This window comes from Ischnura elegans, chromosome 1 (genome assembly GCF_921293095.1).
Source record: "Ischnura elegans chromosome 1, ioIscEleg1.1, whole genome shotgun sequence".
NCBI lineage: Eukaryota > Metazoa > Arthropoda > Insecta > Odonata > Coenagrionidae > Ischnura > Ischnura elegans.
In genome coordinates this window covers 162,470,041-162,495,131 of record NC_060246.1, presented here as the reverse complement: position 1 = coordinate 162,495,131, position 25,091 = coordinate 162,470,041, and the positions used below count along the sequence as shown (strand labels likewise).

Sequence of the window (25,091 nt, the reverse complement as noted above, 5' to 3'; positions counted from 1 at the left end):
GAAGATCTCTTTCACTGCTAACTAACGAACTGCAATACTAAAGATGATACACTTATGCAATTTCAGTGTTACATTCTTGTGGTTTGTTTTTACAATCTAATGATGCATTATTCCATTGAGTTTTTATTTAAGATTTGTTTCTGTTTATCACGACAAAAGCTTTAGTAACAAGATCATACACAAAAATCGATGAGCCACATGTTGATTAGGATTGTTGCCAATATTTTCTGACTTGGTGAATTACTGTATGAGGATCTGGAGTTTGATACTTGTTGGATTTAGCCATACTTGAAAATCCCCCTTGTTATATGGGAAAACATTTGGTTTCTATCTTGATCCATTGACCCGTGAACAAAGTGCGTTTGTCATGTTGGCTAGCTTACCAGCTTACCATGGTGTATTCTGCAAACCAAGCACACATATGCCAGTTGATGATGGTGTCATGGAAATGCACATCCCTTGTACATGACGTTTCTTCTCTGAATATGTTTGCATGCTGTGTAGGCACCCAACTGCATATATCTGTGAACATGGATGGCCTTTTCCTGTGACGAGTTTGCTATTATATTTTCTAATATTTAGTGAAAATTTTGGGTCTTTTTGGGTATTTTGGGTCTCACCAACATTCAATACATAAATAAAATATTAATTTTTGGCCCACTATTTTCCAGGTATTTTTGATGATATAATGTGTATTTAAACAATCAATTATGGTGAAGGGAATATGATTAGACAGTTACTGCAGAGTTATGAACGATCTTACGTAAGCACTTCTGTACTTTTGCATGGGCTTCTCTTAAGGTTATTAGATTTAAATGATTTCTTAAGATTTTACTGTGTAGATCTATTTCTATTTATTGAACTCTTGGAAGGCAATGTTAGAACCTCAGATGCATAGAATTATTTGCTTTCAAGTTGCTAGGGAGTTATTTCTTGTTTCATGATTGGGAACATCACAATTAGGCATCAACATGTCGAGATTATGGTTTTTAAAGTTAAAATTGGTAATAAATGAACACAGGGCTTATAAAGGGAATGGGAAGAGTTGATGCTTGGCGCACTCATTCCTACAATTTTAACTGAATGCAAATTTTACTCGCGAAAAGAATCACTCTGATAATGACACAGCTAGTCAAGGATTGAACTACTGATGCCAATAGTTGGTTAGATGTCTTAACTTCAGCTTGTTAAAAGTGGCTTGGATGTATGCATTTCTTGTCTTTGTTTTGGGAGAGTACTTGATTAATAATGTGCGTGTGGCGTTTGTTTTTCTTTTGCCGCGCGCGCAACGCGCAGAGATGGCCGAGAGGCGAAGCAGTCCCACCACCATCACCACCACGGCGAGCGCAGCCAGCGCGCACCACCTGGGGGGGGGAGCGGCGGGGGGACCGGGACCAGGGGGGGTGGGCGGGGGGGGTCCCATGCCCCCTCTGCTCCTCTTGCGCCCTCCGACGGCGCCCACGCCTCCTCATCCGCTGGCCCCTCTGCAGCCCTCATGCTTGGACCCAACAATGGGCAGTACCCGACTCTGAGCAAGCAGTGCAAGACGCTCGAGTCGGCAGACTTCTACTGACTGGAACCGGACCGGCCCGGCTACAAAGTCAGTGAGCTGTGAAAGTGTTCCCACCAGCAATTGTGGGGTGGCGTTGCGTGGATGTCTCCTCTTGCTGCTGCCTGTGCTCGAGAGAAGATGCCTTGTTACCAAATATGTAGTCACATTCCTCTTTCATCACGAACACTTGATCAGGAAATTGTCAGGGGCCAACCATTTGGTCGGCTCGCCTGGTACTGGTTGTTAAAAGTGGTCCAACATTCCCACCATTGAGTAAAGATGTGTTCCATTTGCAAACCTTTGGATATTCCATTTATATCTTTGTATCAACTGATTGTGACTCCGTTCGCAGTCGTTTTTTGTAGCAGTCCAGCTCACTCATTCCAAAAGAAAGTTGGGAGGGGGTCGAGGCCTCTCTAGGAAGATAGACAATTACGTTAGGTGTTTACAGCACAACAGTCATTTGAGAAAAGTGTCTTCCACCGAGTACATAGTAGTTGGTTCTGATCGTCTCGTAGCGCCTCTCTTTATTCCTCTTTTCGTGCTATCGATAGCATTAGTATTTTGGGGGAGTTGGTGAAAGATGTGTATGTGCTGCTCACTTGCAAGTTACCGTTGCGGTCGGTCCGACAGTGTGTGTCTTGTGTGGTGGTGCATTGCAGGTGGCATCAATTGACTGCATTGTGGACTGCCTCCGAACTGATGAGAGGGCGCAGTGTTGGGGAGCGAATAGTAGTCGGTGGGTGGACGGCCACACAAGTTATCGAATCCAAAGAGAATAAACAGCATTTACATATGCAGTCGGAATGCAGTGCCTATTTTGATTGGGTTTCGTTTTGAATGTTCACTGCATCGGACAGAACTGTCCTAGCTATATTATTTGTAGCCTTTCAGACTTTATTTGCCTGATCACTGGTGACTGTGGGTTCTTAAAGGCTGTGTGCATACAAGAATTTTTGTGCAAAAAAGTGAGATTGCAATAATTGTTGAGTACACTACCGTTAGTTTATTGGGTTTTGATAAAACTTCAAACTCATATTCAATGAATAAGATCTTTTTTTGATTTAATTATCCAAAAATTCACTTGAATATGTGGGATTATTTTCTTGCATATCTTTACAGGTCCAGTTTTGACATCTTTACTGTATTTAAGCCAAAACTTTTTACTCTTACTTATGAGTTAAATCCCTCTTATGACTATTTGAAACTAATTTATAGCGTGTACTGAGTGCGTGGTAATTTTATTGTTGATAAGCAATGCTACATTCTGAATTTGTCTGACTTGCTTCCATTTTCATTGCTTGAGGAATACCATGTAGAAAAATATTGGTAAGGGGACCTCAATAAGTTAAAATTCCTAGTAAAATGGAGTTTGATGAAATTTTTAATATCTGGAGATAAGTTCTGTTGTCTCGGGTGTGACTTTGTGGACACGACTTACCATTTTGAAATAATAAGAATAACTGAGTTTTTTTTTTTTAATCTACATTACACAACTTCATTGGTTTGGCCATCCTAATCTAGTTATTCTTATTACTTCAATATCTGCAGATAAATTTCTAGGAAACTTATCTGAAGCCAAAGAAATATTGAAAACCACCCCTTAAATGACTTTAGAGTTAAGCTATGTGAGTAATCAGTGAGGTAGCATTTCCCGATCATGTCATTTCTTGCTCTTACCCGAGTTGCCATTATTGGTATGCATGTACTGTCTATCTAAACGTCAATGGGCTTACATAATGTCTTTGACTCAAAGCCTGATGGATGCATCACATTGCCCTAGAGTCCTTGAAATCTCTAAACATTTCCTGGATTTCTGTTTGATGCCGAGAATTTGAAAATGGCCATTACTTAGCCAGCATATATCTTCTTTTGGTCCCTGCTCTTCTTTGGATGCAGGGAGCGTGCGACGCACACCCAGTCTTATCATCTTTTTCTTTTGTGAGACCCCCTGCCTCAATCCGTGGGGATTGTCACCACCTTCTCGTAATTAGCCTCACTGGGTGAATATTTAAGGATTCCCTTTGTATTTGGTTTCCTATCAAATGGAAAAATCATGTATCTGAATGAAATGCTTTTTTTACGGATATATTCCCGCTAAAAAATTTGACTTGGTGATTCACGGGTGAAGGTTGACCAACCCCTCACTGAATTGCTTTGTCGGGGAATCCTGGGGAAGGGGTCTCAATTGGAAAGGCTTTTTAAATTTGCTCTGCCCCTCAGAGGGTTTTCAAGTACCTATTTACACACTCATTGGAAGACTAACATGATAGCTGCTACAACTAAGGCACCAAGAAATGTTTCCATTTTTAATGGCAATCTGATGACTGGAATAGATGTGGACTGCATGTTTTTTGATACTACGTAGATCCAGTATTTCAGTTTATGAAGAGTACCTACCTAGCACTGCCAAGTAGTCAATAATTGCTGCTGAACGCAATGAAATAAGTTGTTCTGGGACACTAAAACATAGCAAAATGATGTATGCTTATATCGTGGTGATGGGAAATTTTGCATGGGTCATTTGTGTGTGGAAGTATATTCATCATCAACAGTTAATGATCAAAAGATTGGTTTGACATGGGCACTACAGACAATAAGTTTATTAGACAATTCTTGTTTTACATCCTTGCTCTGTCTCTCTTGTCTGTTGCCTTTTTCTCCTTCTCTTGATCTTCAAGGATTATTTTCATCAGACTGTCGCATCTTATGGTGTGGCCATTATACATAGATGGCCCATCTTCTTGCAAAGGTTTCCAAAAGATTTCTTTTATCTCCAATTTATCTTCTAACTTCCACACTACTCATACATCCATTTCATCTTCATCACTCTTCTACAACACCTTATTTTGAAATCTTCCAGCCTTCTGCTGCCATTCATATCCATTCCTCACAACCATTACGAGGCATTCTCCAAGTGTAAGTCCTTAATCAATGGCTTCCAAGCTCCAACTCTTGTATTCTCAGCTGTGGGAAGATTCTTCTGTTTGAGGATCCCTCTTTGCTTTGGCTATTCTACCGACTATTTAGTTGTTGCTGTATCCATTGCAGGTCACTCAGCTACCCAGTGAGCAAGTGAATTCCTTCACTTCCATAGATTTCCTGTTTTGATGTAGGTGTTTCGCTCAGACTGCAGACTATGGTTTAAGAGTTCTTTGTGTTGATTTTCCGCATGCAACTTGAGCATGACGTGTGCAAGACGTGAATGCAAAATTCTTTTTTCCAAACAAAATCCTGTAGCACATCAAACAAATCATATCGTATACCAATCAAGTGTCATCCTAGCAATCACGTTTTAATTATTTGAAAGCAAATAATAGTCTTGTTTATCTTATAGCCTGATATAGCAGTGTGGTGTGGTGCATCATAAAGCCTAATTGCATGTTGATGGAATTGGACATTGCTCAAATTTCCAATTAATTTATTTGTGCACGTTGCAGTTTTTGCTCATTAAAAATTCTCCAGACAACATCATCCTTTGATTTGAAGAAACATAAGAAAGAAATGCGTTGCAGTTGAGAGTATTACCGTAAACAGCAAAATGCATAGTGCACCAATAACTTAAGCGGATAAATATGCCTAATGTCTAATGTAATCAATATGTACTAACAATATACACCACATCATGACAAAAATCATGTATGTGCATGGAATTTCTTTGATGAAGTACCTACCTAATTGGGCAGGTACTGCTGGATATGCCAATTTGAAGATCAGGCCATTTTGGGCCTTTAATTTCATGGTGAAGCTTCACTGCAGAACTTTTTTGGAGTCATGCGCTTTAATAAATAAATTTTCTTTGCCCTGTAAAAGGCGCTTATTGGCATCAAATCAACTTATAGCATGTTATATTTTGTTGCGCATTGGCCTATTTGGCTTCATTTTATGATTCTAATAAGATATCTCATTAAAGTGCCATTCCATGTAATGACCAACTGGCTGGCCAGCCATTGCCTCTCATTGTTTGCTTTTGATCATCCGTTCAAAACTCAAAATCACTCTTTTTTTCTTTGCACACATAGTGAACACACATTCACTGGGACCTGGGCAACCCAATTCCATTTCCAGCGTAAATTTATAAACATTACTAGGATCCTCATGATGTTGTCTCAACTGTTCAAAGAAATACTAGCCATACGCAATAAATTTTATCACTTTCCGAGTTCTTGAAATAAACAAATGAGCGTGCACAAAAGTGAGGGGAAAGTTGCTCCATTGTTTTTAATTTGCACAAAAATAACTCAGGTTTTCAATCTAAAATGTTTCTCCAGCTGTTTCTAAGCACTTAATGGATTCAACGGTGCCTTTTCCTAGCCCTATAACTTTTCTTGTGATTAACAGTGGGCAAATATTGACTCTCCAGAAAAAGGTAATCGAGTCTGCCTTAAAGCAATTTCAATGTATGCACTGGACCTAAGCAATTGATGTTTCACGAGGGGAATGGTTAAGGTTACCTACCTAGGCAGAAAATGAAATTCACGATTCTATGAGTGTTTTTTTGTTATCTTTGCAACTGGTATGTCCTGAACTGTTTTAATTGGTATCCTTGGATAAATCACCTGTTAGAGGTACATTTTATGAATATCGATTATTGACGTCCGGAATTATGTTTGCGCTGCCTTGCTAACAAAATGATGAATATGTTTGTACATTCCATTTAGTAGTTATACATTGATTCGTAAAGTAAGTTGGGTTATGAGAGGAGTGGCATTGTTTACGTTTAGACGGGATGGCACTCTTTTAGTGAAGGAAGGAAGATAGAAGAGTCGAGTGGATGGTATTCTTTATTCTCAGAGCCATCCTCAAAAGAAATTTCAAAGTTGCATCAATTAAATTAAATTCAGCAAGGGTTGCGATTCCTCTGAAGGATGACAACAAAAAATAATGTGGTATTATCCATTCGTAGTGTGTCACCCAGGAGGTTTTATGGACTGTAGGAAATAAGTGTAAGAAATCAAAAAAATCTCATTCAAGCAAGTGGGTGGGAGGGTTTTAACACGTTGCGTACTGGGGTATTTAAATTCCTAGGAATTCTGGGTGGAATTGTTGAGATTGGAAATATGTGCCTATTAGGGCGTAATGCCTTTGGTTTAAACATGGTTAAAAAGCTAATGTTTAGAATATAACTTTACCCAATCCAACGTTATTATGTATCAATTCATTATGAATAACGAACAACAACTGAAAATGTAATAACGAATACGTATCATGCACTTTAAAATTGTTTAGGTTGACGCGCCTAAATGACGAGAATCTTCGTCATCCGTCCGGAACGATCGGGAAAAAAATGACGAGAATTCTCGCCATCCGTACGCAACGTGTTAAAAATGCCTATTTTGTGTGTGAATCTAATCATGTCTATGAGTGTGCGTATTGCATAATGTATATGCACTTGAGCGATCTCTTGTTGAGATCCATTGTGCTGGGTCCATTCTCACCTCGAGTTCTCAATAGCATCTGGAAAGGGGAAATGCCTGAACATCGACTTGCTCATCAAAATTTTTCATTTGAGACATATGCCAATAAGTCGCTGAATAGCAGTAGTAGAATATGTCCCTCCAACCTGCTCTTTGAGAATTTAGCATTCTCTACGACCTCCGTGAGTTTTTTGTCTGCACCCAAGCAGCATCCTAAGTGATTTTTATATCTAATATATATCAATTTTATATCACCAATATCACTTTCACGTCTACATCCTGTTAGTGGTGTGTAAAAATGGCATCATTTTGATATTAATTCTGATACTAAAATTTGATAATACTTTCTTCTATTTGGCATTTAAGTGGTATCACCGGGTGATGCCTGTGTTTGATCTTTAGTGATAAAAAAATATTATCATTTTCAAAATATGTATAAGTGATATAGTGTATCGATATACCAGGAATCTCTTTATGACTAATAAGTGTATAGAGATAAGGTATCAGTAATATGTATGCCATGCTGCTGCTTGGGTAAATTCAAAGACCTTGTTATTAATTCTTTAGCGTGTTTCAAGCGACCCACAGATTCTGTCACCAGTAGAGGCGTTATGTTCAATTATTAGGTTTATTGTAGTCTCACTTGTGTGCGTATCACTTTATTTATATTAAAAGGTGAATATTTGACTATCAAACGATTGACTCAAGGAAGGAAGCACATTGGTAGCAACACCCGAGTCCAGATATTTTTTGCTCATTTTTTTACTAGATGATACTGATTTTTCTTAGTATGTTAAACAATGAAGTCAGCTATTCCAAAGCATTTTATATTGATGATGATGAATTCTCAGGCCAATTACAAGTACAAATTAGAGATATATTGAATGTATATCTGTTTGGCATGGTTTCTGAAATATTTCAGTGGACATGGAATTGAAGAAATATGATTCTTATTCTGAGTGTATTAATAATTCATGCGTGATGGGGAACGGACTTCTTTTCAGCAGTCTAACAGTGTGGCATTTGTAACTGTGGTATTCTTCACTTTTATGAAGATCTTGACAAATTTTGCACCATGAGACGCTTAATTTGCCCTGTGGATATTGAATCTGAATATAGTCGATGAATATGATATGTGTTTGGAAAATGTGGGATCAAGATGACTTCATTTTCTGTTGTGCTATAAAGTTGACCAATTACTTTTGTATATGTTTGTTAAGGAAAGAATTTTCATTAGCAAAAGGCTCCTCACATCTGGAATTATGTGTTAAATGTAATGAAATAATTCTATGAGTGTTCTCCATCTTTGCAATTTGTAAATTCTGAACTGTTTTTATTGGTATCCTCGCATATTTCACCTTTAAGAAGGACATTTTTTGATATTGATTATTGAAACCTGTTAGTGCTGCCTTACTAACAAAATTATAAATATGTATATTCCATTTAGTAGTTATTTATTAAATTGTAAATAAAGTATGTGAATCACTGTATATTGTGATCACAGTCACTTATTTGAGAACTGTGATTCTGAGCATGAAATAATGGGAGGAATGTGAGCAAAGGCGTGAGTTAGTACATATTAATTATGAGCTGATATCACATTTATATCTTAAAACTAGTCATTCTGCTGACAGCTTTTTCGTGTAATTTGATTGGAATTTGTTGTACCAGGTAGGAAGTCTGTTTGGAAGGGGAGCGACCCCTCTTCAGTGCCAAATCAGTATTGCAACTCAAATTCCGTGTGATTTTAAACCTTCCCATCCGTGCATAAGTGTTTATGTGAATAAGTGTGATATGAACTGAGTAACATGTAAGCGTACAACAGAGTCATTTTTTGGAGCAATTCTTGTTGATATAATTTTGGTACATATTTATTTGTGGCATTTTTAAATTATGTATGATAACTTATATTTGAAATTGGTTGTTACTTTCATTTTTCTTAAGATTTGTAATGAATGCTCTAAAGATGATGATTTATACAATTTGACCAATGCTCAATTTTTTATTCAGAGATTCACCGAGAATAATTGTTAAATGTTTGTGTTTGGATTCGAAATGGGAGCTCAGTTACAATAATCAGGAATTACTTTCGAGTCCCTGTTAAATGTCTGTTATGTGGCCTACTAGGAATTGTCTTGAATCAGTGTTAAAAATTTCCAGGGAATTCATGCCAAACTGCAAGTGTTCAGTGGAATGGACAGCGATAGACATGGTTACGCTGCAAGTTTCAATGGTTGGACGATTGGCACGAACAAATAAACAGTGGGGGAGTGCTTGTCTGCTTTGCTTGGTGTGTGACTTTCCCCCTTACAAGTGTGCGAGCTGTGTTGTTGTGGGCTGATCGAGTGAGACGGCGACGTCGGATGCACATTGACCCCAATTCATTAATTGTGACTCCTCCTGCGTAGGGTAGTCGTCGACAAGAACTCCAAGCGCACTGCGCCGACACACTGTCAGTGAACTCAGCTCTTAAATTCTTTTGGGCTCTTGTCGCAAATCCAGATAACCATTTATTTCCTGGACGAAGAAGAGAATTTTGATACAGAATTTCCCTAGAGAATCGTATTATTGTACTATTGATATTCATTTACACTATTATATTGAAGAAGTCTGTCAGATTTTACATGTGAATTTATATTATTTAAACGAAAATGGCCACTAGATTTTGTGTTCATCCCTTCAAAATGTAAATTTCATTTTACATAGACTGAAAATAAATTGTACATTCTCATTGAGGTATTTGGTTTGTTGTTATCATTTTCTTTACTTTAAAATGATGAAGAGAATCTGCTAATGGTTGTCGTTTGGAAATGCTGTCGGCTGCTACATCAGCATAGTGACATCCTTTGATATAATGTCATGAAGATTTCACTTGTGATATATTTAGGACGTTATTATGAATTGTTTGCCCTATATACTGATGCCAAAAAATCTGAAAGAAAATGCTAAGTACCTTTTTTTGTAGCACTCTAGGATTTCAAGTACATATATATTTATTTATTAGAGGGACTGGTGCAAATGTGGAAATCTTGTTGGTAATGTGGAAGCATAATCTTTAGGGCTTGGGAGGTACTCTAGGCTAGCGGTGACCGCATCAACTTCTTGGCCTGCTTCTTTAGTAAGCCTGTAGGAGCGGTGACAGTCAACTCATGGTTTATTGTCTGTGAAATACTTGTTCCAAGTTTCCCTTCACTCGTAAAACTTATGAGGTAAGTTTTTAAATTCAATTTAATCACCTCGTCCACCAAGCTATTTCTTAGTGCTATAAAAGTTATTGTTAAGCATAGAACATGCTACAAACTGGTGTAATTAAGCAATCTACTAGCTGGAAAATGTAGCATAGTTTTAGCTTCATAGTTCGATATGCCGATGCTGGTAATGTGGAAGCACAACACTGGGGTTAATGTGGAAAAGTTACCACATTTCCCTCGCCTAAATGTGTTCCGTCTGCTATATCACCTTTCTGCCAGTTACAGAAGCCGATGAAGATTATTGGCCCCAAGCCCAAGTGTAAATGGAAAAATTGGGATGTCCAATCTATGATAAAAGCGATTGTTTCCGTAAGAGAAAAGAAGAGTATACTTTGTGCTCCAGTTGTGGAAATGAGAACTACATTTGTGACTTTGGCAAGTGAACATTTTATTGAAAATTGCTATTTTTTTTAAGCCTTTGCATTGAATTTTCAATGAATAATTAGATGATCTGATATTTCACTTTGCTATAGTAGTATAGCCAGAATACAAACGTTTCCACATTACCAGCACATTTTGAAAATCTATTCAAAGTGCAAATTTATAATTTACAGTTATTTTTACGAAGTAAACGATAAAATTAGCATAAAACCAATAGTGGTTATAAAGGGTGGTATCTATGTGAGTTTCTTTCATGAATTTAGAAAAATTCCATTAGAAAACAAACTATGTAGTTATAACATAATTTAAAACAGGGTTTCCACTTTTCCACCACTCCCTCTATATTCTTAAAAGAGGATGTCTGTTTGTCCACTATGCATTTCCATACGATGGCACGGATTAAAACCAAAGTTTGTGCATATCTCATGCTCTCAAAGCCCGTAGTGCAACTTCTGGCTGTGTCCGATGCATCGCTAGCATCGTTATCTCATTAACCTTTGTTACGTCACGACATACAACTTCTGTGGTTGGATATCCTGTTAAGTAAGCACTCCTCTTGACACACCCAAATGGAAAACATAACTCAAAGGATTGTGCTTTTACTAGTAACTAATAATCCTCTTGTTGCAAATCTTTTTCCTTGCTTGTGTATTCACACAACGTATTTGGCCTACTTACGTACAGACACACATAATGACCAATTGTTCCTTGGCCTAAAAATCCTGCCATGTGACCATTAATCCCAAGTTTCCCACTCCCTTGGGTAGTAGCCAGGAATTTCGTTTGGGGGTGGTCCAAAACCAGGGGGAAAATTTTTGAAAAACAAAGGCACCAGTGGCGGCTTGCCCATAAGGACTCTGGGACGCCGCCCCTTCCAAAGATTTGAAAAAGGAAAAAAAAATAAACAGCCATTCGATTATAATTATACATCTAATTAACCAAAGTGTTTTTTTTAATCCCATGCATCAAAAATGTAGGAAAACACTCTAAAATAGCGCGAGAAGTTCGCATTTGTAGCTGCAGGGCACTGGCCAGAACGTCCCAATGCATTGCCATGCAGTTACATGAAGAGTGGTAGTGGTGGGGGCGCTGATGCTATGACGCGTCTAAGCTTGCGCCTTATCAGGAAGTCTTGGGACGCCGCCCGAGCATGCGCAGAGCGACGTATCTAGTGAGTTGACGTCGCCGCTACGGCTGGCAGCATCATAATCTGGCGTGTACTTGTTGCTGCAGTGTTGCAGAAGACCTTGTTTTGGTTTAAATTTATTATTATAAATATTTAAATTATATTATTTTAAATTAAAGAAATTCGATACTTAGATAGCCTTCAAAAGTCAGTAAAATGCACAAAATATTAAAAATTTTGACCTCCCCGTGAAGTGTGCCCCCCCCGAGCATTTGACTCGCGAGCCGCCACTGTAGGGTACCTACCTAGGAGAGGGTTTAAACCAATTTTAAAACTTTTCACAATCGGAAAATAATTTGTTAAAGAAATATTGTGTAAATTCGTGATTTTTCAAAATTTTGTTTTCTGTTATGAAGAAAAGTAATTTTGTTTTTATATTTCGGGGGGAAAGGAGGGAAGGCCGGACCCATCCGACCCCTCCCCATGGGTACGGCGCTGGTACCTACTATCCTTCCCGAGCAATGCTGGGTGGCCTGCTAGTTGATTACAAAGGGAAACTGTATAAAAGATGAATTATTAAATGAAAATGCGTTGTCATCATATGAAAAAGCATTGCTCTACTTGACACAAAAAAGGCTTTTAGACTGAAAGCACAAAGGCATCAAGTCCAATGCTAAATTTTCAATTTGGGTGGACAAATGTCTTGAAGGCACTACATCCATACTTTCCATCTATTATGTACCTATGAGCTACTCGCGGCACTCGCTATGGGGCTACGCCTCTTAGAATCCTCGCATCCGGCATCGCCGTCTAATTTTGTGGGTGCTCAAACAATTTTTATAAGAGTTATCCTACCCCAAAGTCCTCGGGGCTGGCTTCGCCGGGGGGAGGGACCTTTGATGTGAGGGGGAGGACCCTTGAATGTGCCACGACCGGCTTCGAAAGGTTTCTACGTGGCTTCGCGGGCATTATTCGCAGTTCCTCGACCTCTACCGAGTGCATACTTCACGTAATTGCAAATTTAGAAATTCCAGTGATTTTCGGGATTGTTTAATTTTTTATCTCAAGTAAATTTATTTCTGTATCATCAAAAATTTTTATCTCTCCCTGGTGTTATTTCAATTTTTATCCAGCACATTTTATTGTATGGTATTGATAAGAGAACTGACTTCCTCATCATCATTTTGATTTTATGCTCGTGATTTCAAAAAACTTTGTTGGAAAATTTTTTTACTACTCTCTATAGTCATTCCCCAGTTTTATTCACTTAAATCTTAATGTGTCATTTGCAAGAAAATTACCACTCTATGGCCAGTTTGCATTATAAATTATGCACTTTTTAAATGTTTTTCTGGCGATGATTTGCACCTCTGAATAGTCATTTCGGAGACATATTGAGCGCATTCTTAATTTGTTATTGACAGGAAAGTTCTGCATCACGATTTTGCATTTTCGTTTGTTATTGGAAAGAAAATTTACCTCTTTGCCTTTATTTTGCAATGTCATTCATGCACATTTAAAATGCTTCGTCGGCATTTAATTATTTATTTCTGTATTGTCAATATAGTATTCTAAGAAATTTTTTTGTCGGCTATAATTTTTATTTCCTTAAAGTCATCTCAAATTTTTATTCGGTGTATTATTAAAATGTAATTACGAAGGAGGTTAACTTCGGCATCACCTTTTTGTCATAATTAGTTCATTCTAATCATTTGCAGTGTTATCAATCACATTCTAAATGTAATACTGACGATAAAATTTACTATTTCAATCATCATTTTGCATTTATAATCTGGCATTTTTAACATCTGCATTGTCATTTTGCAGTTTTACTCAAAATTCAAAATGTATAATGGACGAGAAAATTGAAAGAAAGTTTATTTATATATTTTACGTTATAACAATTAAATTTATTAAAATAAAACGTTACATTAAAAACATTTTTCTTCTGTATTATATGACATTTATATTTATGCACATCCAAAATGTTTTGTTGTTTTGTTTTTTGTTATGCTTCTCTGCCATAATTCTGCATTTTAAATTGTGCACTTTCAAAATGTTATGCTGGAAATAATTTCACTTCTCAATAGTGATATCGAATTTTTATTCAGAACATTCTAAATGTGTTATTCGCGAGTTAATTTACTTCTGTATTATGATTTAGAGTTGAATTCTTGCTATTTAAAAATGTTTACAATTATTTTAATTTCAATATGGTCATTTCCACGTTTTATGCAGCACATTATAACGTGTTATTGACAAGAAATGTTACTTCTACATATTTTTTCCAATTTTTATTTTTTAAATGTTTTATTGTAAAAAATTCTATCATTATTTCATAATTTTAATGATGCAATTTGATGCTATTTTTCGCAGCCAATGATAATTTTTCTGTATAGTCATTCGACAGTTATATCTAGTTAGTTATATAGTTCAGTTATAACAGTCTAGCAATTTGAAAATGCATTATTGACAAGATAAGTGTACTTCTGTATCATGATTACACATTGTTGACAGGAAAACCTACTTTTAAATAATCTTATCGCATTTTCATTCATGGGCACATTGCTTCGTGGGAAGTAAATTTTATTTCAGTATCGTTATTCCGAAGTATTGTTCAGCACATTCTAAAAGTGTTACTGAAAAGTAAATTTTTCTTCTATATCATTATTCCGAATTTTAATCGGTGCAAATAACAAAAATGATTTTTTGGCATCAATTTTTCCTGCTCCTTACCCTTTTCGGAGTTAGCTTAAGTAGCACATTCTACATTCTAGCACATTCGGCCAAAAATGTTCTCTATTATCATTTCGAATTGTTTATCGTTTGCTGTCAAAATTTTTTGAGGGCAATAATCTTTACTTCTCCATTATGTTTTTTCAGTTTTATTTACCACAATCGGATTTTTGATGCTGACAAGTAAAAATAATTTCATATTATCGTTTAGGTTTTTATTCCTGCAGTTCAAAAATCTATTGTTGTCGATAACTTTACATCTTTATCGTCATTCCACAGTTTTATTTATAAACTTAAAAAGTTTTAACGTAAAGATAATTTTCATTTGTGTCCCATTTTTATTTTTTTCATCTACATTTAGCATTACTGTTAATAATAATTATTAATTCTATAGTAATAGGTTCTTACTCCTATATTCATTAGTTTTCTTTCCATTTAATATAAAATATTTATTCATATTTTATTCTATTCATACACTTTTAAATTCTTTTGTTGGCAATATTTTTTTATACAGTTTTCTGTTTCAGTACCATTATATATCACTTTATTTTATTCATGCACTCTAAAATTATTTTGCTGGCAATATTTTTTACATGTTTTTATTAATTTTAAAACTTAATTTTGAACAATTCCTCTTTTTGAACTTTTGTCTGTAATAATATAACGTCTGAATAATTATTTCGCGGTTATATTCAGCAAATTTAAAATGTCTTATTAAAGAGAGAATTTACTGCCGACTTATTTTATCGTGTTCTTTTTCATTCAATTTAAAATTAATTTTGATGGCAATATTTTTTACATTTTCCTATTAATTCTTAAAGTTAATATTGAACAATACCTTTTTCTAAACTTCTGTTTGTAATAATATAACTTCTGAATAGTTATTTTGATTTTATATTCAGCACATTTAAAATGTCTTATTAACGAAAGAATTTGGTACCAAATCATTTAATCGCATATTACTTAATTTATGCATTTTAAAATTATTTTGTTGGCTATATTTTTTACATTTACGTAATAATTGTTAAATAATGTTAAATTTGAACATTGCTTTTTTACTTATTTTGGCAATAATATATCGTCTGAAAAATATGTCACGATTATATTCAGCACATTTAAAATGTCTTATTAACGAGAGAATTCGGTGCCGAATCATTTTATCGCAATTATTTTATTTATTCTTTTTGTAATTTCTTTATTGGCTGCAGTTCTACATTTATCAATTAACTTTAAAGTTAATTTTGAGCATTGCCCTTTTTTAACTTTCGTTGGCAATAATTAAACGTCTGAAAATATTTTGCGATTATTCTCAGCACATTTAAAATATCTTGTTTACGAGAGAATTTGGTGCCAAATCATTTTATCTCATTTGATTTTATTCATGCACTTTGAAATTATTATGTCCGCAATTTTTTAAAAACATTTTTCTATTAATTAAGTTAATTTTGAACATTGCCTTTTTTACTTTTGTTGTCAATTGTATAACGTCTGAATAATTTGAACATTGCTTTTTTTTTTTAATTTTGTTGGTATAATATTGCGTCTGTATGATTATTTTACGTTATATTCAGCACATTTAAAATGTCTCATTAACGAGAGAATTTGGTGTCGAATCATTTTATATCATTTTATTTTTTTCATGCAATTTAAAATTATATTTTTGGCAACATTTTTACAAATTTTTCTATGAAATTTGAAAGAAATTTTGAATATGTATTACCTTTTTTTAAACTTATTTGGCAATAATAAAACGTCTGAAAATATATCTAGTTTATATTCAGCACATTTAAAATGTTTTATTAACGAGAGAATTCTGTGCCGAATCATGATATTGCATTTTATATTATTTATGCATATTAATTATACTTTGTTGGCAACAGTTCTACATTCATCTATTAATTTTTAAAGTTTATTCTGAACATTGCCTTTTTTTTGGCAAACATATAACGGCTTAATAATTTTTTTTTGGTGGTTATGTTCAGCACATTTAAAATGACTTATTAAAGAGAGAATTTTGTGCCGAATCTTTTTATTACATTTTATTTGGTTCATACACTTTTAAATTCTTTTGTTGGCATATTTTTGTTACATTTTTTTATTAATTTTTAAAGTTAATTTGAACATTGAATTTTTTAAACTTTATTTGGCAATAATATAACGTCTAAATAATTATTAGGCGGTTATATTCAGTAAACTTAAAATGTCATTTTAACCAGAGAATTTGGTGCGGAATCGTGTTGTCGCATTTTATTTTATTCATTCTATTTAAAATTATTTTGTTGGCATTTTTTATTGTATTTTTCTGTTAATTTATAAAGTTAATTTTGAGTATTACCTTTTCATAACCTTTGTTTATATTAATATAACGTCTGAATAATTATTTAATGATTATATTAAGAACATTGAAAGTGAGTTATAAACTAGAGAATTTTGTGTCGAATCATTTTATATCATTTTATGGTATTCATGCACCTTAAAATTATTTTGTTGGCAACATATTTTACATTTTTTTTATTTAAAAGTTATTTTGAACATTGCCTTTTTTTTAACTTTTGTTGGCAATAATATAACATCTGAATAATTAATATTTCGCGGTTATATACAGCAAATTTAAAATGTTTTTTAAACGGGAGAATTTGGGACCGAATATGTAATTTTTGTTTTCCAGATATATCGACTTGAATTAACATGGGAGCCTTATGGGACTAAAACGTTTTCGCTTTTCTTTTGTACTTTAATACATATTTGAGGAACATGATATTCAATGCATATAAACGAGGTTAAAATTTTAAAGTTAATTTTGAACATTACCTTTTTTAAACTTATTTTGGCATTAATATAACGTCTGAAAAATATGTCACGATTATATTCAGCACAATTAAAATGTCCTTTGAAAGAGAGATTTTGGTACCGAATCATTTCATAGCATTTTATTTTATTCATGCACTGTAATATTATTTTGTTTGCAACAGTTTTACATTTATCTATTAATTTTAAAGTTAATTTTGAATATTACCTTTTTTTAAATTTTGCTGAAAATAATTAAACGTCTGAAAATATTTTGCATTTACGCTCAGCACATTTAAAATGTGTTGTTTACGAGCGAATTTAGTGCCGAATCATTTTATCGTTTTTATTTTATTCATGCACTTAAAAATTATTTTGCTGGCAATATTTTTTTACATTTTTCTATTAATTTTGAAAGTTAATTTATAAACATACCTTTTTTAAATGCTTGTTGGTAATGATAAAACGTCTGTATATTTTTTTTCTGTATATTAGCACATCAAAATGTCTTATTAACGAGAGAATTTGGTGTTGAATCATTTTATTGCATTTTATCGTATTCCTGAACTTATTTTGTTAACTAAAAATTATTTTCTTGGCAATAATTTATCGTCTGAAAATATTTTTCAGTTAGGCTATGCACGTTGCAATGTCTGGTTAACGGGAGAATTTGGTGCCATATCATTTTATCGCTTTTTATTTTATTAATGCAATTTAAAATTTATTAGTTGGCAATACTTTTTTACATTTTTCTATTAATTTTTAATGTTAATTTTGAACATTACCTTTTTTAATGTTTGTTGGTTATAATTTAGCGTCTGAATAATTATTTCATGGTATATTTATCAAATTTAAATGGCTTAATAACGAGATAATTTGATACCAAATCATGTTATCGCAATTTCTTTTTTTTTCATGCTATTTATAATTATTTTGTTGGCAATATTTTTACAGCTTTCTATTCGCAATTTTATTCAGCACATTCGAAATATGTTATTGAAGAGAAAATTTACGTCTGAATACACTGATAATGTTTTTTCTATATTTTTTTATTTTGTTCATCAATTTCGCAGTTTGGTTCAGTATATTTAAAATGTGTTGCTGACAAGAACATCGTATGACAATTGATATTATTCTTGCAACTTACAAATATTTTGTTCCAACTTTTCTTGCATTTTGAAAATAATTTTGAAAGAATATGTTTCTACTTTTCTATTATCATTTCGAAGCTATAATCATCACATTCTAATTGTGTAACTGTCATTAAAATTAATTCTTTAACATCTTTTAGCATTTTTTATAATACATTTTTAAAATGTTTTGTTTTTGATAATTTTTGTTTGTATTGTCTTTTCGTGGTTCTATTCATTACATTGAGTCAAAAATTTACTTCTGTATCATCTTTCACCTTTTCTTTCGAGCATTTTAAAATTTTTTGGTTGGCTTTAGTTATTTTTTGGCATGTAGATGCTTTGCAGTATTATTCAGCTCATTTTAAATGTGTTGTTTGCAGGAAAATTTATTTCTGGATAATTTTTTTGCATTTTAATTCATGTACTTTCAAATTGCTTTTTGCCACTAGTATATAGAGTACATAAATATTTAAGTCTTTCTTGTGAGTATCATTTTTTCGCAACACATTATAAATTTTCTTTTGACAATTGTTTTGTGGGCATCAATTTTTACTACTCTATAGGCTTTTTAATGTATTTTTCAGTACAGCCTAAAAATGCGCAGAGCAAAATTTAATTTTCTAAATTTATTTCCAATACATATAATATTTAGGTATTATTATTATTAACCAATATTATCTATTTCATTACCGTTTCATCCATCAAATACATATGTGTTATAGAGGTCAATGGTACAAATAATGGTAATTATCATCATTATCATTGTATCTGCCATAGTATTTTTCTCATGTATTTATTATTTCCTAATTTGTATCGCGTTATACTTGATTCATGCACTTTAAATTAATTTGTTGGCACAATTTTTACATTTTTGTGTTAAGTTTTAAAGGTAAATTTGATCACTGCCTTAAATTTGATCAATAATATAACGTCTGAATAATTATTTTGCTGTAATATTCATCACATTTTAAATATCTTTTTATACGAGAAAATTTGGTGCCAAACCATTTTATCGCTTTTTATTTTATTCTTGAAATTTAAAATAATTTTGTTGGCAATATTTTTTACCTTTTTCTATTAATTATTAAAGTTAATCTTAAACATGCCTTTTTTAGCTTTTGTTGGCAGTAATATAACGTCTATATATTTATTTCTCGGTTATATTCAGCGTATTTTAAATGTCTTATAAAGGGAAGAATTTTGTGCCGAATCGTTTTACCGCATTTAATTTTATTCATGCACCTTAAAATTTTTTTTTTGGCAATATATAATCATCATATACCGGCAATTCGATTGAGTGACTGACTGATTCATCAAAATTCACAGCCCAAATGGTTATAGGCGTGGGTATTTGGGTTATTGCACGAAAAGTAAAAAAAAAAATCATCGGGAGGAAAAATCTCAAAACTTTGAAAAGTCAATTACTTTTCCAGATATATCGACTTGAATTAACATGGGAGCCTTATGGGACTAATACGTTTTCGCTTTTCTTTTGTACTTTAAAACATATTTGAGGAACATGATATTCAATGCATATAAACTTGATATTTTGGTTGATATTTTGTATGGTTGTCATTGCGATTAATTGATGTTTAGTAATTTTTAAGATTTTTTCAACGTTTCGAATGCTTTTCTTATGGGAAAATTTAAAGAATGTTTTTGACCAACTTGCTATAACTGTACGACAAATTCCTTACAATATAAGGTGTAGGATTTTTTGGTTGATTTTTTGGCTATCTTGGAATTTCGTACGTCGAAACGTTTCCGAGGAATAAACGATTTCGATTTTTCATTGTCGTGATGGGCGAATTTTCAAACTCGGATTTCGGCTTTGAAACATGTGCCATATTAAAATTTGGAATCTCCGTAAAAACGGTTTAGTGTACTTCGCACCTTAACCCTACCCTACCTTACCCTACTTTCCCCCTTGCCCTCTTCGTTAATTCATTATTAAATTTCGAAAAATATCCTGCACGTGAAAAATTACTGCCGCCATTTTTTTGTGGAGCATACAATCTTGAATATCTTAGCAACCATTCAAGCTAGATGAATGAAATTTTCAGGGTAATACTTACATGAAAAAGGTCGACTTTTGCAATGATGGCCATTTCTCTCTATCGATTCACGTGCGAAGTATATCGATGCCAATCTCCTTATTTACGCTTCATTCGCTAGTAACTTTTTTTTAAAGGAAGGTATGAATATTAAAGTCATATATAAAACCATTGTTAACGTGTTTTATCGGACAAAAGTTAAATCAAGTGGATCGAATGATTAGAGTCGAGGTTATTATCGATCGAAGTGTGCAAGAGGAAAAAACTGAAATCATCCTCAATACGATTCCATTAATGGGAGATGAACGAAATTTTAATGGTACAATCCTTAAATACGGAGGTCATATTTGTGAAAGATGGGCGCCCCAAATAATCAATTTTTTTGGGAGTAAGAAGAGATCGACTTTCCTTGGATTCGACTTTTCGCTAATAATTTTTTCATATCATAAAATACAACGCTGAACTCACTAAAATTGTTAATATTGGTAATTATGAAATTAATAATTGTAATTATTAAATTATTGTCAAATCTTGCAATTACTGCTGTTGCATTTAAATTTATGGGTGATAAAATGGTAACCTTGATAGTTGCACACAGAAGCATCAATACTGTGGCTACGGAAATTGAATTCATACAGTGCACTTGGACAGCAATAATCTAATGACTCCCTTTGCTCGATACACATTTAAATTGATTTATTAACGAGAGAATTTGATGCCAAATTATTTTATCGCCTTTTTTTTATACATGCTCTTCAAAATTGTTTTGTTGCCAATATCATTCTATTGATTTTGAAAGGTAATTTAGAACATTGCCTTTTTTAAAATTTTTTTGGCAATAATATAACGTCTGTATAATTATTTCGCGTTATAATCACCACGCTTAAAATGTCTTATTAACGAGAGAATTTGGTGTTGAATCAATTTATATCATTTTATTTTATTCATGCACTTTAAAATTATTTTGCTGGCAATATTTTTTCGTACATTTATCTTTTAATTTTTAAAGTTAATTTTGAACATTTCCTTTTTTTAAACTTATTTTGGCAGTAATATAACGTCTGAAAATTATATCGCGGTTATATTGAGCACATTTAAAATTTCCTTTAAAAGAGAGATTTTTGTGCCGAATCATTTTATCGCATTTTATTTTATTAATGCACTTTACTATTATTTTGTTTGCAACAGTTTTACATTAATCTATTAATTTTTGAAGTTAATTTTGAACCTTGCCTTTTTTTAAATTTTGCTAAAAATAAGTAAACATCTGAAAATATTTTGCGGTTACGCTCAGCACATTTAAAATATGTTGTTATCGAGCGAATTTAGTGCCGAATCATTTTATTGTTTGTATTTTATTCATGGACTTTAAAAATGTGTATTTGGCAAAATTTTTACAGTTTTCTATCAAAATTGAAAGTAAATTTTCAAGATTGCCTTTTTTAAACTTATTTTTGCAATGACATTACGTCTGAAAATTATATCGCGGTATATTCAGCACATTTTAAAATGTATTATTGAGGAGAGAATTCGGTGCCGAATCATTTTATCGCATTTTATTTTATTTATGCACTATGATATTATTTTGTTGGCAAACAGTTTTACTTTTATCTATTACTTTTTGAAGTTAATTTTGAACATTACCTTTTTTTAAATTTATTGGCAATAATTAAACGTCTGAAAATATTTTGCGGTTATGCTCAGCAGATTTAAAATACCTTGTTTACGAGAGAACTTGTTGCCAAATCATTTTATCTCATTTGATTTTATTCATGCACTTAAAATTATTTTGTTGGCATATTTAATACACTTTTCTAATAAGTTTAAAACCTAATTTTGATTATATCCCGTTTTAACTTTTGTTGGCAACCAGATAACATCTGAATAATGTTTTGTGTGGTTATATTCAGCACATTGAAAATGTCTTATTAACGAGAGGGTTTGGACCGAATCATTTAATCGCACTTCATTTCATTCATTCACTTTAAAATTATTTTGTTGGCAATATTTTTACATTTTTCTATTAGTTTTTAAAGAAAAATTCGAAAAATTCCTTTTTTTTTACATTTGTTGGTATAAATATAACGTCTGGTTATTTATTACGCTGTTACATTCAGCACATTTCAATTGTCTTATGAACGAGTGAATTTGTTGCCGACTCTGTTTATCGCATTTTATTTTATTCATGCAATTTTAAATTATTTTTGTTGGCAATATTTCTTACATTTTTCTCTTAAATCTGAAGCCTTCATTTTTACGATAGAATTTGGTACCGAATCATTTTATCGCATTTTTTTTAATTCAAGCACTTTAGAATTATTTTGCTGGCAATATTTTTTTACATTTTTCTATTAATTTTGGAAGTTAATTTAGAACCATGCCTTTTTTAATGCTTGTTGGCAATGACATAACGTCTGTATATTTTTTTCTCAGTTATAATTAGCACATCAAAATGGTCTATGCGTGGAATGGAATGTAACGTCGTCTGAATAATTACTAAGTGACTATATTCAGCATATTTAAAATGCCTTATAAATAAGAGAATTTAGTGCCAAAATTTTTTATCGTATTTTATTTCATTCATGCAATTTAAAATTTTTTTTGTTGGCATAATTATTTACATTTTCTGATAATTTTGAAGCTTAATTTTGGAAAAATCCTATTAATTTTGTTAGTAATAATATAACGTCTGAAGACTTATTTCGCGGTTATATTCAGCATATTTAAATTGTGTTTTTAATGAAGGAATTTTGGGCAAAATCATCTTATCACGTTTTATTTTATTCAAGCAATTATTTCTTTGAAAAACTTTTTTTTTTAAATATTGAGCGTTAATTTTCACAATTGCCGTTTTTTTAATTCTTTTGGCAATAATATAACTTCTGTATTACTATCTCGATTTATATTAAGCACATTTAAATCGTCTAATTAACGAAAAATTTTGGTTCCGAATCATTACATCGCATTTTATTATATTAATGCACTTTAAAATTATTTTGTTTTTCAATATATTTTTATATTTTTCTATACATTTTTAAAATAAATTTTGATCATTTCGTTTTTATAACTTTTGTTTGCATTCATCATATATCGTCTGAAGAATTATTTCGTGGGTGTATTCACCATATTTAAAATGTCTTATTGACTTGAATTTTTGGTGCCGAATCATTTTATGGCGTCTTATTTCCTTCATGCACATTGAAATCATTTTATTGGCAACATTTTTTACATTGTTAATTTTTTTATATGAATTTTGAACGTTGATTTTTCAAAATTTTTTTGTAATCACATAACGTCCAAATATATATTTTGTGGTTACATTCTGCACATTTAAAATATCTTAAGAGAGAATTTGGTAGCAAAATATTTTATCGCATTTTATTATATTCATGCAATTTAAAATTTTTTTGTCTATATTTTTTACATTATTCTATTAATTTTTAATGTTAATTTTGAACATTGGCATTTTTATTGTTTCTTGGAAATCAGTTAACGTGTGAATAATTATTTTGTAGTTATATTCAGCCCATTTTCAACTTAAATTTTGAACATTGCCTTTTTTCAACTATAGTTGGTAATATAACGTCTGAGTGATTATTTTGCCATAATTTCCGCAAATTTTAAATATCTCATTAACGAGAGAATTTGGTACCGAATTATTTTATGTTTTTTTTATTCATGCGCTTTAAAATTATTTTGTTTGCAACATTTTTACATTCCTCTATTAATTTTGAAAGTTAATTTTGAACAATTCCTTTTATAAACTTTTGTAGGCAATAATTTAACGTCTGTATAAGTATTTTGCGTTTTATTGAGCACTATTAAAATGTCTTATTTACGAGAGAAATTGGGTTAGCATCATTTTATCGAATTTTATTGTATTCATTCAATTTAAAATGAATTTTGATGGCAAAAGTTTTACATTTATCTATTTAATTTGAAAGTTAATTTCGAACATTACCTTTTTTAAATTTTGTTGGCATTAAATTTTGTTAGATTAAATATAACGTCTAAAAATTATATCGCAGCATTATTCCGCATAATTGAAATGACTTATTAACGATGGAAAGTGATGCCGATTCATTTTGTCGCATATTATTTTATTTTATTCATGCAATTTAATATTATTTTGTTGGCAACAGTTTTAAATTTATCTATCAATTTTTAAAGTTAATTTTAAACATTGCCTTTATTAACTTTTGTTGTTGATCATATAACGTCAGAATAATTATTTTGCGGTGATGCTTTTCACATTTAAAACGTCTTGTTAACGAGAGTATTTGGTGTCGAATCATTTTATCGCATTTTATTGAAACTAGTGATAACTTTTTCTCCCAGCAAAGCCCCTGGTTACGACAACATAAGCAGTGAACTTTTTTAACTAGTAACTAACGACTTAGCTCCCATTCTTTCACATATATTTAGCCTAAGTTTTACCAATGGTGTTTTTTCGGACGAGCTGAAAAAGGCGGTGGTCTCGCCGTTATATAAAAAAGGGGGATCGATCAAGTATGCTCAACTATCGTCCAATCTCATTGTTATCGATGTTTTCCAAAATTATAGAGAAGCTAGTCAAGTCGAGATTAATTTAATTTCTAGACAAAAAAGGCTTCTTCAGCAAAAAACAAATCGGGTTTTTAAGTGGAAAGGCACA

General features: G+C 32.4%; 1 protein-coding gene across 1 annotated transcript in view; it reads left to right on the top strand.

Moving 5' to 3' along the window:
- LOC124171715 (protein tweety-2) overlaps window positions 1-5,480 on the top strand; it is a 124,110-nt gene extending 118,630 nt beyond the window's left edge. Inside the window, exon 11 of the mRNA XM_046551015.1 lies at window positions 1,297-5,480. Coding sequence (XP_046406971.1) covers window positions 1,297-1,573 — 277 coding nt within the window. The 3' untranslated portion in view covers window positions 1,574-5,480. The remainder of the gene's footprint in view (window positions 1-1,296) is intronic.
- The last annotated feature ends 19,611 nt before the right edge of the window (window positions 5,481-25,091 follow it).